Raw genomic sequence first — 15,665 nt, 5'->3', positions numbered from 1 at the left:
TTACAAAAGCAACACAAAACACATTTAAATAGGAATAATTCCATTCAATTTCAGCAGCAGCAACAAAAATCACCAATAGCATCCACACACATCCAGGTAAATACATAATCCTCCTTTGAATCTCCTCTATTGTCATATCATAGGGGAGTGGGGGTGGATTGTTTTTTTTTACAAATCCGGTAACTATTACAACGTTGTTTGTTTGTATCCTGCCTTTATTATTTTTACAAATAGCTCAAGGCGGCAAACATATCCAATACATCTTCCTCCTCCTATCTTCCCCCACAACAACCCTGTGAGGTAGGTTAGGTTGACTGACTGACTCAAAGTCATGGCTGAGGTGGGACTTGAACTCAATAAACATTTCCACCGGTTGGATTATTACAAAAATGTTCCAAACTTTATGTAAAGCCAATGACCAGCCTTTTTAGCAATGAACCTGCCTAATGTATGGTAAATTTATCTACCCCAAACGAGCATCTGCCCCCAAAGGCTGCTTCAGTTTTTTTTTCTTCTCTGCGCAGTCCTGTTATATAGCCACACACCCATTGAGAATGATCAGGTTGAACTTTTTGTACATTCATATAAAAGCACCGGTTTTTCCATTCATGTTTCTGCTAGCTAGCTGAAAGAGTGGAACGATGAAGTACCGTATTTTTCGGAGTATAAGACGCACCGGAGTATAAAACGCACCAGAATATAAGATGCACCTTCGTTTTTGGGGAGCAAAATAAGAAAAAAGCTAATTGGCAGGTGGATTGGCCTCCAAGAATACCCCCAATCAGCTGTTCCCAGAGGTGAATTTTAGCAAAAGATTCCTTGGTTGTGAGCTCCGTGCCTTGCTTTTTTTTTTTGCTTTTTTTCCTGCCTCTGAAACATCTGAAACTCTGTTTCAGAAAAAACTTTTTTTCCTGGCTCTGAAAGCCTCCAAAACAGAGCTTCAGAAAAAAAGCCTCTGAAACTCTGTTTGGGTCTTCTTTTCTGAAGCTCTGTTTGGGGGCTTTTTTTCTGAAGCTTCGTTTCTGATGCTTTTTTCAACCTCTGAAACCTCTGTTTGAGAAGCTAGGTGGGGCTACATTCAGAGTATAAGACTCACCCAGATTTTCACCCTCTTTTTTCGAGAAAAAAGGTGCATCTTACACTCTGAAAAATATGGTATTTTATTTATTAAAATATATAAACTTTGCTTTTCAATTGGAACACTTGAGCAGAGAACCATCCTTAGGTTCTGCTATGAAGTCATGGGGAGAATTGCAGATTTAGAGAAGACAGAAGAATATGTAAAACCTTGCCTAACCATGATGCTCACTGGAGAATTTTAGACCAATCCTTTTTTTCCTTAACCTGACCTCCCTCTCAGGGTTATTGTAGAAATAATATGAGAAAAGCCATTTGTACATCATGCTGAACTCCTTAAAGGAAAGGTAAAGAGATAAGTGTGCTGTAAATTAATTCTATTAAACTATCAGTTTTACATGGCTAAATTCACATAGGTGAATTCCAGCAACTTAATTTATATTCATGTGTGCAACTTTCTAGGAACAGCTGAATTCAAAAGGGTTTGATTCTCAAGGAATACTACATTATACTGTTGTACATAGTTAAATCAATTGATATCAGTGGGAGAATTAGGTACATTCCATTTGCAATCAATGTGATTAAAAAGTTACTAATTTTTGTTTGTATTTTCCTTCCTCCAACTTAATACTGACATGACTGATATTTAAAGGAACAAAGGATGTTTGTTTCTGAGATAAGCAGTTATTAGTACCAAATTATGCAAATGAGCAAACCATCATCATCAGTGCTGACTTGGATCATTATTCCTGTTTCTGGTTTATTATAATGCCAGTGTTGTATTGTAGGTATTCTACTTTATAGGAGAGTCTAGAATAAGGAGGCCTCCCACAATTGAGATAATTTATTTAGAGACAGCTGACCTAAGACAGAGATAACAGAGATGAAAATTTCTTGACATTTTTATGAACTCATCATTTCTGCCATTTAATATATATACAGAGAAAATCCTATTTCCTACTGATTGATTACTTTACTGAATAAATGTAATGTACTCTTGGTGATTTGGTGGGTCAAGTGGATTAAAGCCCTGTGCTGGCAGAAATGGACTTGCGTGAAAAGTATTTCAAGGCAGATTCATTTTCTAGACAAGATCCGTCCAAATTTCAAATTACTTGGATTTGAATTCTAAATGATTAATTAATGCTTTCTGAATCTGGTGCAACAGATAACATACTTATAATATTTATTAACTCAAAAGCCTTTTCTTTCTACAGATGCTACACATAGCCATTCAGTCTATTTTCGAGACCTGATATATGTCTCTGAATGCATTCTAACTTTTCTAGTGGCAGCAGCACATTGGAAATTCTGTCAAAGCATTGACAGAGGCACGGTATTAAGGAAATACGTATCTCTGAAAGGAAGACTCAATAAGTCACAGGTTGTCTAGTCATACCTAAAGCTGTATGTGATTCCTTCCTTATTAGACATAGAATTGTTATTGGTTTTTTTTAACTATGGGGCCAAACGCATATATATCTTTTTAACTGTATTTTAATGTTTGTATTTATGTTTTTACTTTGGCTGTGCACCACTCTGAGTCCTTCGGGAGAAGAGCAGTATATAAATCTGATAATAAATAAATAAATAAATAAATAAATAAATAAATAAATAAATAAATAAATAAATATTGCAAATCATTATGCTATAATTCAAAGCACACTCACTTCACAATAAATGTAAATTTTCCAGAAAATCAACCTTGACCCCATGGCTATGTCTACCCTGTGTCCCCAAAAATAAGACAGCCCCTGATAATAAGCCCAATCGGGCTTTTGAGCACATGCACTAAAATAAGCCCCCCCAAAAAATAAGCCCCAAAAATAAGCCCTCCTCAAAAATATTTAACCACAAGCACAGCCGGTCCCTGCCATTTCATCTGGTTAGGGTTAGGGAGACAGAGCTGGAAATCAGGTAAAACAGCAAAAGAAGCCCCATCTTGCTCCACACACCCCAAAATAATAAGAATTCTCCGAAAATGAGGCCAAGAGCTTATTTCAGGGTTCAGAAAAATATAAGACAGGGTCTTATTTTTGGGGAAACACAGTATATTGTTTTCTTTACAGCAATATGGAAGTTGCTTTATTCTAGGATATCTATGGAGATATTCAGTCATTGAGGTCATGGTTGTCTCAAAGGTGCTTTTTACTCTAGGATGTTTTTCCCTGTTCCTAGTTTGGTCCCAACCTGAGATTTCCTGGGTATCTCTCATCCCTGAATTAATCAATTCCAACTCTATTTAGAGTTGGAACTCCCTGCTACAGATGATCATACTTATTCTTTACTATTATGACAGGATGTTTTTCTTAATCCAGGAGCATGGAAATTAAAGTGGGAATTCAGAGCAAGGTATCTTTTTTTTTGTTAAACTAATGAAGAGAGGGAAAGAAAAATAATAAACATGTTTCCTTTCAATAAGCCAGTACTAGATAACTTGCAAATTAGTTTTAGTTTAAATGGTTTTATTGTGGCCTGAGATTGCTTTAGTTTCATCACTGAGAAAACTTTTCCATATCGCTGCCTGCCTGACCTATGGTGACAGAGAAGCCAGCATTTTGACAATTCTCATGTTGGAGTAAGTCAAGGAGGGATAATAGGTCCACCTCTTTTAGATGTTGCTGGATTAAAAATGACACTATCCATGTCTATTGCCCGACTGGCTGTAGATAATAGGAGTTGGACTCAAACAACATCTGGAGACTCACAGATTGGTTTCCCAAATCAAGGTTCAAAAATCCCAACCGTTATAAAAACAAGGACTAGCACATTGAATTGGACTTAGAAATTTAGGTTTTGTTGTTGTAATGCTTCCTGTTAATTATGACCTGAACAAAGGGAAAAGTAATGCAAGTTGAAAACTTGATAGTATGCACTAAAACTGCCTGTTTATATTTCAAAACACAACAAATCATAAACAACGCCTAGTCATAACACTAAATTATAATGTGGTTTGCTTTTGGTTTAGTATAATCCATTCCTTATGACTCAGCATCATGTGTAAATCAACTTATCCAGATAGGTTAGCGGGTAGGTAGGTAAAACAGCTGAAGAAATAAAAATGGTGTCTGGCATTTGCCTCTTCTAGACATCTAACTAAATCCTTGAGTTTAAAGGCAGTATTAAAGTCATATCACTTTCTGGGGTAAATTCAGAGTATCAGGAAAATGTTACAAACATTTCATGACAAGCTGCCATCACTTCACACAGGGCAAATTCAAGAGCCTATTGCTGAAAATGTGCCAATAGAACCAGCCTCAGGTGCTAACAACACTTCCTTAACACATTCACTTCTCTTACACAAGTCTTATTCACAACAGCTGCTACCAATCAAGCAGCTACTGATCAGATAGATACCTTTCTCTCTCTGTCTCGCTCTCTCTCTCTCTCTCTCTCACACACACACACACACAAACAAACACACACACACTTACAATGATAAATTTTCCTCACCAAAAGGCAAAAATGAAGTGTTAGGAAGCGATAAAGCCCCTGGTTTTCTCCTTGATTTGCTATGAAATCCAAAAAGACCAAAGTGATACACATGAGGGGAAAAAATGAAGGATCTATTATAATTTGACAAATCTTTCCTTTTAAACTTTTTAGATTAGATTAAATTTTCTTAGAGAGTGACTTTGGATAGTGGAAATCAAGTTGAAGGCAACTGACTATATTATAAATAATTGGTCTTGGTTACATTAATATCCAATACATGTTTTAATAGTATCAAAGGTATGTTTCAAAATACACTGTTGTTTTTTTTTAGTAACATTCAAACTAAAAAGATGACATAAATTTCTAAATAAAATGTCAACAAATACATTTGTGTTCTAGAATAGACTACTCATTGGCTTCAAATTTTGAGCAACCCTTCACCAATATCCTTTCAGTAATCTATGTTTATCCTCCTTGCAGTTATCCAGCTGTTATCTTTTTGCATTTAAGGGTAGTCCCCATGACTTAGAAAGGGCAGACATGTGGGCTTTCTTCAAGACATTTTCTCTGCCTGAGATACTACAACTAGTATCCTCTGTAGCACTCATATATATGGAACCTACCAGGGGTGAAATCCAGCAGGTTCTGACAGGTTCTAGAGAACTGGTAGCGGAAATTTTGAGCAGTTCGGAGAACTGGTAGCAGAAATTTTGAGTAGTTCGGAGAACTGGCAAATACCACCTCTGGCTGGCCCCAGAGTGGGGTGGGAATGGAGATTTTGCAATATCCTTCCCCCAGGAGTGGAGGGGAGGGAATGGGGATTTTGCAGTATCCTTCCCCTGCCATGCCCACCAAGCCACACCACGCCCACCAAGCCACACCCACAGAACCAGTAGTAAAAAAAATTGGATTTCACTACTGGAGCCTACACAAGGAAAAGTCGCTTGTTTTAAGTCATGTACAAAATCAGATCACCTGAACCTTGTCCCTTTTTCCAAAATAGGAAGTTGGAGCTTTTTTTTAAACAAAGCAGCAGTTACTTGACCAAGGCAGAAAAGCATGAGATTTAACACCCTCAGAATTCATTGGAATTATTATTAATTTACTATTGCAATTAAAAATTAAAAGCAACCCCAAAACCCAGTGACAATCAAATTCCTAGCCATTAATATTTGATGTCTTTATTATAACAATGGTGTATTATATGAAGGTGATCTACTATACCATATCACACCCTATTCAAAGACTTTCCAGAAGAATCAGGTCTTGATGACTTTCCACATTGCAACAGGTTGGTGGTTACCAGACCTTGAGTGGAGCAACTTCTAGGAAAAAGAGAAATTTGAGTAAATCCTGGATTTTTTGTAATCTTGAGTATTTGCATTTTGTCCTTTAAAAATAAAGGGTTTACATTTAATTTCTTTTTTTAATAAAGCTTTATTTTGTTTGTCTTGTAAGATTGGTCTATTTTCCAAAGGAGGGAAGGGAATGCTATAGGAACAGAAAGTTATGCTATAAAATTTATTTCACTTTTTCTTTACATTTTTCGTTGCCAGAAAGGTAATATAAGATATGGGAGCTCTATTTTTCACATGCCAGAGTTATATAGAGGTAACTATCAAGAATATAGACTGTGGCAGCATTCACTACCAAGCTATACACCAGGGCAGATGGTAGTATTTGAGCGTGTCAAAAGCACTTGTATGTGATTTAAAGAAAGGAAGTTTTAGGCCTCCTACATTTCATCCAATAGGTGCAACCATGCCACTACAATACTTTTAAGGAGAGTTGCTTTACCATATTACATTGAACAGCTTTTCTTATATTTGCCACATACTAAAACCACAGAATTGTTATTTCCTGAATTTCTAATTGGAGAAATAGTGCCACTGTTTATGCACATCTCTCTAAGGATATTGTATTGTATAGGAGTCTAAAATCTTAATTACTGTGTTTCCCTGAAAATAAGACCATTTTATATTTTTTTGAACTCCAAAATAAGCACTTGGCCTTATTTTTGGGGAGGTCTTATTATTTTGGGGCGTGTGGAACAAGACAGGGCTCCTCTTGCCTATCTTACCTGATTTCCAGCTCCCTAACTCTAACCAGAGGAGATGCCGGGGACCGGCTATGCATGCATTTAAATATTTTCAGGGAGGACTTATTTTCGGGGAGGGCTTATTGGGGGGGGCTTATTTTAGTGCATGTGCTCAAAAGCCCAATTGGGTTTATTATCAGGGGATGTCTTATTTTGGGGGAAGCAGGGTATTAAATAATCATAACAAAAAGAGATGAGGGCTTCAGCTTCCTTAAAAACTAAATTTCAAGTATCTTATTAGTGGAGGAAAGGATTTATCTTGATATATTTCTCCTTCAAGACTTTTTTTTTTTTTTTTTTTTTGCAGGCAAACAACTTGGTGTCCTCTATTTATAATTAAAACTCCATTCCAAACAGAAAGGGCATGCAGACCCTTTCTCATTATATTATTTAGCTTTGGCCTTAACTAGCTAAGAATACTGCCATTTTTAAACTCTGCATTTTTACCTAGAGAACCTTAGGGATACCAGTTAAAGGCATTATTGGGTATTTAATTACTTTTCTGGGAAAAAACAAAAAACCCCAAATTACTAGAATAAGGAATGGGGAAATATTGAACGTTACAAAGAAATACCATCAATAAGAAAAGTAACTGTACAATAAAAATCTTGTCTAGAAGTAACCAAAGCAGCAAAGAGAAAACACTATGGTGCTTCTAAGAGGAATATGACACATTCAAATTCTTTGGCATGCAAAGCTCATTTTAACTGATCCCAAAATGACATCCATAAAGCTGTCAGGCTTCCTCCAAAGGACAGTCATTCGCTTCATATTTCAAGCACCAAATTAATTGTTTCTGACATTTAACTTATAACCTAAGGAATTTTCTAGTTAAAACTTGACTCTGATAACAGTAGATTAGAACTGGGTGCCTTTTGACAGAATAGATTTTTCAACTTCTTTTCACTGACAGTTCTTGACAAGGACTTTGTATATATGTGTCTGTGTCTCAAGCACGCTTATAGATTACATACCTCTCAGCAAAGTACAGCCACACCATCAGCCTCCTCATCCATGCCTTCTTGACTTTGAACAGTTTCATACTATATTTGGAAGGGGAATAAACTGGATCAAGCATGAAGTGCCACCTACTGGAATAATCCAAAAAGTGGACTCTGGAAAACAGCTAAATAATAAATGAATGAATGAGAACCACCACTAATATTTTACAATGAATTTACTACAATGAATTCACAGATTCAGGTAATTGAGAAAGATGGAACTTGAATGGACCAGATTAGGGACAAAACCTCAGTGTTCTGCTTTGGATTCTTTACAGGCACCGATTTTGTTTCAGTTTAAGACTGAACTCTTTTAATCTCTTCACAAATTTCCTTATTTATTTGCATCTCTCTCCCCCACCCCCAATGAAGCCCCTTACAATTTGAGGGCATTTATATGGAAACGTTTCCTTCAAACCCCAACTCAGTCCCAAAAATGATAGGCTCTCCCACTGTAATGTAACAGTAAGAGTTGGAAGGGACCTTGGAGGTCATCTAGTCCAACCCGCTGCTCACGCAGGAGACCTGTACTAGGGATTGTGAAGCAATGTTGGTCAAAGCTCTGTTGAATCCTGAAAACTAATCAGTTATTGTTGTTTTCTCAACTTCTGTAAAGTAAGGCAAAAGTACTTTGTACTGTGAATGAGTGTGCATGAGTTTTAATGTTTTTAATTCTTAAATGTTTTTTATACTGATTTTAAATGCATTGTGAGCCACCCTGAATCTTCGGAGAGGGGCGGCATACAAATTGAATAAATAAATAAATAAATACTTCTTTAAAGTAAGTTTTCAGGAACCACAATCTTCCTGGGAAATATTTCTTCCAGTTGGTGCTATAAAATCTGCTGAAAACCATTTCAAATTCAACAGGAAAGGACCATCCCCAGGAAGAGGCAGGGCTTCTGGTGTGATGGCACAACAACACTGTTATCACTATGTTGATAGAAGCCTTTGATCCTGGAAATAATTGTGCAGCCGTGCCAGCCCAAAGCTTCTGAGCATGTTGGCATTCCCCGAAGATTTTGGAAACACAATAAGATAGCCGGACAGTTAAGGGAGGAAACTCCCTTATTCTTCTTTGGCACGCAGCAAAGTCGGACGGCCATTTAACGTCTGCACGCGGCTCAAACGAAACAAGCCCGAATCGGCCACCTTGACGAAGACGCTCCGTTTCAGAAGAACAGGAGGTCCCCAAACTTGGCAGCTTTAAGACTTGTGGACTTCAGCTCCCAGAATTCTCCAGCCAGCGTAGCTGGCTGGAGAATTCTGGGAGTTGAAGTCCACAAGTCTTAAAGCTGCCAAGTTTGAACACCTCTGCAAGATCCTCCGCCCTCGCCCTCCCCCACAAGCGCTCCAAAGCCAACGTGGGGAGAAAACGCCTCCGATTGGCCAATCTCACTTATCCCGCCCCCTTCTTCCAAGGCAGCCCCGCCTACCAACAGCGAGAGAGGGGGGGGAGGGGATATTCCGGAAGGCGGGACTTTAGGTGTGTCGTCATCCTCCAGTCACCGCGGTATTTTGCGGAGAGTTTTAAGACGACTTTTTCCGAGCTTCTTTCCTCGCCGCCGAAAATGGCGGCCGCAGTAGGTCCCGGTCTGGGCGTGGAGGAGCTGAGCTTGCTGGAGAAGTCGCTGGGCTTGAAGAAGGGCAACAAGTACAGCAGTCACGGCGAGCGGAAGGTGATGGTCCTGGGGAAGAAGAGCGGGAGGCGGGGGACCGGAGCCGGCAGAGGGTGGCGTGTGGGCGGCTCCCCCCCCCAGACCACGTTGCTGACATTTAAAGGATGCTTAGCCAAAGTCTTAGGAGCTCCGAGGCGCGATTCCTTCGATAGTGAACGGAACCGGGTATCGGTAATCTTCTTGCCAGCAGCCGCGTTCGTTCATCAATCTTCAAGGTTTTTGCACGACGTGTAAAATGCAAAGGGTGCAGCTTGCATTTTCGGTATATGCTCAACGGGTCCATATGGGAAGATTTTAAATTGCACCAGAGGACTCTTGTCCAAGAATCGGGGTTTTGCCCGTGATAAAAAGCTTCTCTTTTTATATCACGGCAAAACCCCGATGCGTGGACAAGAGCCCTCTGGTGCAACTCAAAACGCAGGTTTAATCATCGAAACCTCTGAAATGCTTGCAATGGTTAAGTTACCGTAAAACATAAATGCTCTTTTGCTTTTAAAGCAAAGCTATGCTTTTAAAGCAAAAGAGCATTTATGTTTTACGGTAACTTAACCATTGCTAGCATTTCAGAGGTTTTGATGGCTAAATCTGCATCCCACCTGCAACATGCCAGATTGCAGATTGAGAACCATTGGGATATTCACGTTGCCTGTGCGATGCATTTCAAAAAGGTGCTGCACCAAGTGTGTTCAAGACCCTGCTTTAAAAGCAGCCTTCCTAAAGCTCTGCATTGTTTTTGAGAGCTGTCCCCGACAGCCATGACAATCACAGTAGAAGTACTGCCCTTTCAGATCCTTTCTGTGGCCCTAATATTTTCTTAGCATCTTAGAAAAATTATGTGGTGTTCTCTCAGGTGTGCTGGTTTATGTTTTTTCTAGTGGAACATTTCGAACTTGCAGATAGTGTGAGAAGGTATCAATGGGACAACCTGCTAAAAACAATGAACACAAAAAGCCACAGGTTACAGGTAGTCCTTGACTTACAACCACGACTGAGACCAGAATTTTATGTTGCCAAGTGAGAAATTTGTTGAGTTTTGCCCCATTTTGCGACTTTTCTTGCTACGTTTGTTAAGTGAATCACTGCAGTTGTTAAATTAATAACAGGGTTGTCAAGCGAAATTGGCTTCCCCGTTGACTTTGTTTATCAGAAGATTGTAAGAGATAATCACAGAACCCCAGGACACTGCAACTGTCCTAAATATGAACCAGTTCTCAAGCATTCGAATATAAATTGCATGACCATGGGGATGCTGCAGTGGTCATAAGTGTGAAAAATAGTCATATGCCATTTTTTACAGTGCCGTTGTAACTTTGAATGGTCACTAAATGAACTGTTGTAAGTCAAGGACTACCTGTACTTTAAAAAATAAATCATTCAGTTCAGCAGCAGAGAAGAAAAAAAACAGTCTTGCTTGGAAAGGTGGCCACCTGCTCAAATTCTCAAATGTCATCCGTCTTCTACCTGATTGTTCATTTACCTTTATGTAATTTCTGGAAAGCAGGGCTAGTACTTAAATACTGAACTTAAATAGAAACCTCAACTTGTGAGAACCAACAAGACATACTGGTTAAGGTGCTGGACTTTGAGCAGAAAAGATTCAGGTTCTAGTCCTTCCATAGGCATAAACACCAGCTGGGGAACCTGGGATAGTCATTTCTCCCTAGCTCCTATCAATGCTAAGCTTTGTAACAAAAAACTAAACTCTTTGGAATGCATTTGCTATAAGAATTAGGTGATGACAGTGTAAAATAAGCAGACCCTGCAACTAAGTGGGACAAATGCTAAGAACAACAACTCTAAAAACATAATTTGTTATTGCTACTGTGTTTTCCCGAAAATAAGACCCTGTCTTATATTTTTTGGAACCCTGAAATAAGCGCTTGGCCCTATTGCCATGCGCTCAAAAGCCTGATTGGGCTTATTATCAGGGGATGTCTTATTTTGGGGGAAACAGGGTAAATGAATGCCTATACAGTAAATTGAATCTATTCTTGTTGAAACCAATCAAAGAATTGTGATTGACTTGGTAGGAATCAAAATTGAAAGTTAAAATTCCTTGGTGGGGCAACTTGGATTTAATATATTGAGAAGGAAGGCTGCCATCCTAGCTTTGTGAGTAATTTGAATTCTGTCATTTGTTTTTTTAATAGTATTAGATCTTTAAAAAATAACAATTTTAATAAAATAAAATTTGCTAAATTGTGTTTCTGGTAGAATTTTAAATCTTGTTTCATTAAATCATTTTGAATTCTTTCTAGACTCCTGTGCTTCAGGAAAATAATGGTTCTAGTCTGACAGGCCTCACCAGTATAGCTATTCATTTAGTCAAACAAGCAAAGAAGGAACAGCTGCTTGGAATCACAGCCGAAGAAAAAGCAGTAGTACAACAGTGGTTAGAATACAGAGTGGCACAAATAGATAAACAGTCCACTAAAGAAGAAATCAGAACAAATCTGAAGGTAAGGATAATTAACACCATTTATTTTGGAATATTATTGCACTAGTTTCAGGGGTGCGATGGCTCAGGGGTTAAAGACGCTGAACTTTCAGCTGGGAAGTGGCAGCCTAGATTTGAGACCCGAGCTCCTGTTACTTGCTCCCGTTACTTGTCCCAGCTCCTGCTCACCTAGCAGTTCATAAGCATGCAAATGTGAGTAGATAAATAAGTACCATTTCAGTGGGCAGGTAACACCATGCCCTTCAGTGTATAGTCATGCTGGCCACATGACCACAGACAATACTGGTTCCCTCAACTAAGAAAAAGAGATGAGCACCATCCCCTAGAGTCGGACACAACTGGACAGGGGAAACTTTTACCTTTATTATGGAACTATTATTAGCAGCCATTATTGACTCAGAAATATGATTTTGGCTTTTTTCCCTGATGCTTTGCATAAAGTTTGTTTTTTACCACCATTAGGATTTATAAGAAGTAAACAGTCCGAGTTTTCGGACTCATGCTGGAGCCATCTCCAGGGAATTTCTCTCTAACTGTGTGTTCTTTGGGCTATTCTGTGCATGGTATTCATATGGTGCCTGTGGTGTGTGGTTTCCTTAGGCTTTGCAGCACAGAAATGGGCATTTTGTTTCTCCTAATAGCTTCCTGCACAGCATTGAAGACTTCTTACTGCATAGCCTGTGCAGGAAGCTATCGGTATTAGGGGAAACAAAATGCCCATTTTTGCCTCTCAACTACTCACCTGCCAAGTCACTTTCTCATGTGTAAACTTTGGTACTGTCCCACCTTGAATAAATAGGCTTGGAAGACACATACTGAACCCCTCTGGTGGGTTGCCTGCAAAAATTTTATTTTTGACAGGAAGAGATCTATAAATTGATAATGTTTGGTTTCTTCTGCTTCTTCTAGGACCTCAATTTATACCTTGAAGATAAAGTTTACATTACAGGAAACAATTTTACTTTAGCTGATATTTTATTATACTATGGACTGCACCAGATCATAGTGAGTACAAACTTATTACAACAGAAAAATATATATCTTTGAAATCTCTTTTCCATATGTACAGTACTTTAATTTGAAAATCCTTAATGCAGGTGGTCCTAGCTTAACTGGGATAATTGGGATCGGCAACTCTGTCGCTAAATGACAGATGTAGAGTTGTAAAGTTGTAAAGTGCAATGTCATGTGACCAGATGGACACACAAGATCAGTTTCAATGCATGCAGCATCCCTCAAGTCATGTGATCACCATTTGCAACCTGCTGACTTACCAATTGACTGCTTGTCAGAAGTCAGCAACAAAGGTCACAAATGGTGATCATGTGGTCCCAGGACACTGCAACTGTTATAAGTGTAAACTGATTGCAAATCACAAATTGCAATCTTGTGATGCAATGGCTGCAACTCTGAGGAACAGTTGTAAGTCCCCCTCGTTCATCACTGTTGTAACTTCAAACAGTTGCTGAATGGTAATTCAATGAGGACTACCTATAAAATTGTCATACCTAGTACAGCATAGGAAAATTGTGACATTCCTGACTATTTTTTCATAATACAAATGAATTTTTATGTTTCAAATATTTAGTTTAGGACAGGAAAAAAAGGCTAAAAACAAGGCATTGGAAGCAGATAAATATTACCTATTTGGTAAAGGTTTTATTAAGCTTTGAAAATGCTACTGCTTTTATAGTCTGCAGTGATAACAGAAGATGACTAAAACATAGCACAGATCACTGAGTTTGGATCTATTGCAGGAATTTAAGGTAGGAGAAAAATCTTGAGTTTCTTTAGCAAAAAAAAAAAAAACAGGAACAAGCAAAGCACCGAGTCCTGGTTTTATGAATATTGTATGGGAAGAGAAATGGATCGTGATAAAATGGCATGTAATTTTCTTATTTAGGAAGAAATATTTTTGTACTTGAAAAGAAATTTATTATATGAAAATGTTTACAAATAGCTTTTTCTTCCATTCTTTAGGCTGACCTTACAGTGCAGGAAAAGGAGAAATACCTTAACGTATCTCGTTGGTTCAATCATATTCAGCACTATCCGGGTATCCGGCAGCATCTGTCTAGCATAGTTTTCATGAAAAACAGGCTCTACAATACACATTAAGCACTAAGTTAGGAATTCCAGAGAAATGAATATAATGTTTGAAACCTTTAATGTGCAAGCATGGATTTTTGTCATTTCCATATGTGAAGCTGAACAGTTGGTGCCTAAAGTAATAAAATTGCATCAAGTAGCTATTTAGAAATATAGTCACAATTAAAACAAGTTTGGTTTATTTCTACCAAACAAAATGTGAATCAAACTTCTTCAATTAGAACATTATAACATACAGATCCATAGCTTAACTTATATGGTATGAAAGACAAAAACCTTAACTGCCGTGATATCACCTATGTTATTGCCTCAATTGTATCATGTATAGTTGTATTTTTCTTTTATGGATTATCACATTTGTTTTGTAAATATTATGAAAAATTTATTGTGCCAAGTATTTTGAAAAAGAACAGTGAAATATATGGGAAGCAAATCCTATTTAGTGTATAAATTATGTTAAATCTCATACTTAGATTATGTCTTACTTCCTCTGTAGAAAATTCAAGTTGTTACAAAATTGCAAAAAAAAATCCCCAGAAGAGTATTTATTGAAAAGAGGATTTAAAAACATTGTTTTATTTTTTAAAAAAATAAAATGCTCAACCTTTCTAAAGTTGTATTTTTAATTCTTGAGGCGATACTAATTTTATTATTTCACATGAATAAAATTGCTTCTCCAGTAGCATGGTAGTGGGGATTTTTTTAAGCTATCACTATACACATATTTCTTCAGTCTCAAGCTTTCATGTAGAAAAAAAGACAAAATATTTTCTTTAGCCAAAATAGTTTTGCATTCTCAGCCAATTCCATTAATGTCACTATCCATTCCACCATTGTGGAGATCTCTGCATCTTTGCCTCTAAGCGCTAATAGTCCACCGTTTGATCAGCATCTGAAGACTATGTTGTATCCCCACCACCAATTTATCCTTTTACTTTCATCTGCTTGGGAACTGATAATACAGGTAGAAAAAACCTGCAACATGCTGTTTTATATCTTCAGAATTGATATTTCTAGGTGTTAGTGGAAAAAGCATCTCTGTAGCCTGTTACTGCTGTGCACCTTTTCCTACTGTTATAAGATTTACATTTTGAGAAAATATTTTGGTTATCTTGCTTTCGTGATTCACTTTGAAGATACATTATCTCAGATAATTTACTCTTGACTGCTTTGCTTCTTCACAAATACATAGACGTTGTGAAACAGAAACTATATTGTACAGGCACTGAAAATGAATGATGGTGCTCATCTAATATCCTGCAGAACTGCTGCATTCAAATTCACGGAAGAGCTTGGTGTTATTTTCTCAAGTATCTGCCTCTGGGAAGTAACACTCTGCCATATGGTGTGATTAGACTGTACACATTCTACTCAAGATTAGAATAAAACACATCTCTGCAAATAAGCAGCTAGTTGTCATTCTTGCTGATCTTAGCTTTTTTAGTGAGCCTTCCTGACCATTATCAGGACAGCAAGATAATGCTGCAGAAGGATGAACGCAGTTTAAATTTGTTTCCTTCACGTTTATTTTTAATATGCATAACCATACATCAGTTTGAATATAATGTGGTCCATAAATAGACTAGTGTCATACATGAGAGACCATTCAGCAAGGAAACATTTTTTTCAAGTATGATTTAAGTGTGTAAAGGTATAGGTTCCCCTCGGGCATATGTGCTAGTCGTTCCCGACTCTAGGGGGCGGTGCTCATCCGTTTCAAAGATGAAGAGCCAGCACTGTCCAAAGACTTCTCTGTAGTCATGTGGCCGGCATGACTAAACGCCAAAGCTCATGGAACGCTTTTACCT

At 37.9% G+C, this 15,665-nt stretch overlaps 1 protein-coding gene across 1 annotated transcript; it reads left to right on the top strand.

The window, feature by feature from the left end:
• The first annotated feature begins 9,074 nt into the window (after positions 1–9,074).
• Positions 9,075–14,470, top strand: EEF1E1 (eukaryotic translation elongation factor 1 epsilon 1). Its single transcript, XM_034429116.3, has 4 exons — positions 9,075–9,290; positions 11,549–11,749; positions 12,658–12,753; positions 13,729–14,470. The coding sequence occupies exons 1-4, from the start codon at positions 9,183–9,185 to the stop codon at positions 13,864–13,866; spliced, it is 543 nt and encodes a 180-aa protein (XP_034285007.2). The 5' UTR covers positions 9,075–9,182; the 3' UTR covers positions 13,867–14,470.
• The last annotated feature ends 1,195 nt before the right edge of the window (positions 14,471–15,665 follow it).

Source organism: Pantherophis guttatus, chromosome 3 (genome assembly GCF_059756535.1).
Source record: "Pantherophis guttatus breed Tessera chromosome 3, ASM5975653v1, whole genome shotgun sequence".
Classification (NCBI taxonomy): domain Eukaryota; kingdom Metazoa; phylum Chordata; class Lepidosauria; order Squamata; family Colubridae; genus Pantherophis; species Pantherophis guttatus.
Note: the sequence above shows the minus strand (reverse complement) of the source record. Positions and strands in the feature narration are given on the sequence as shown.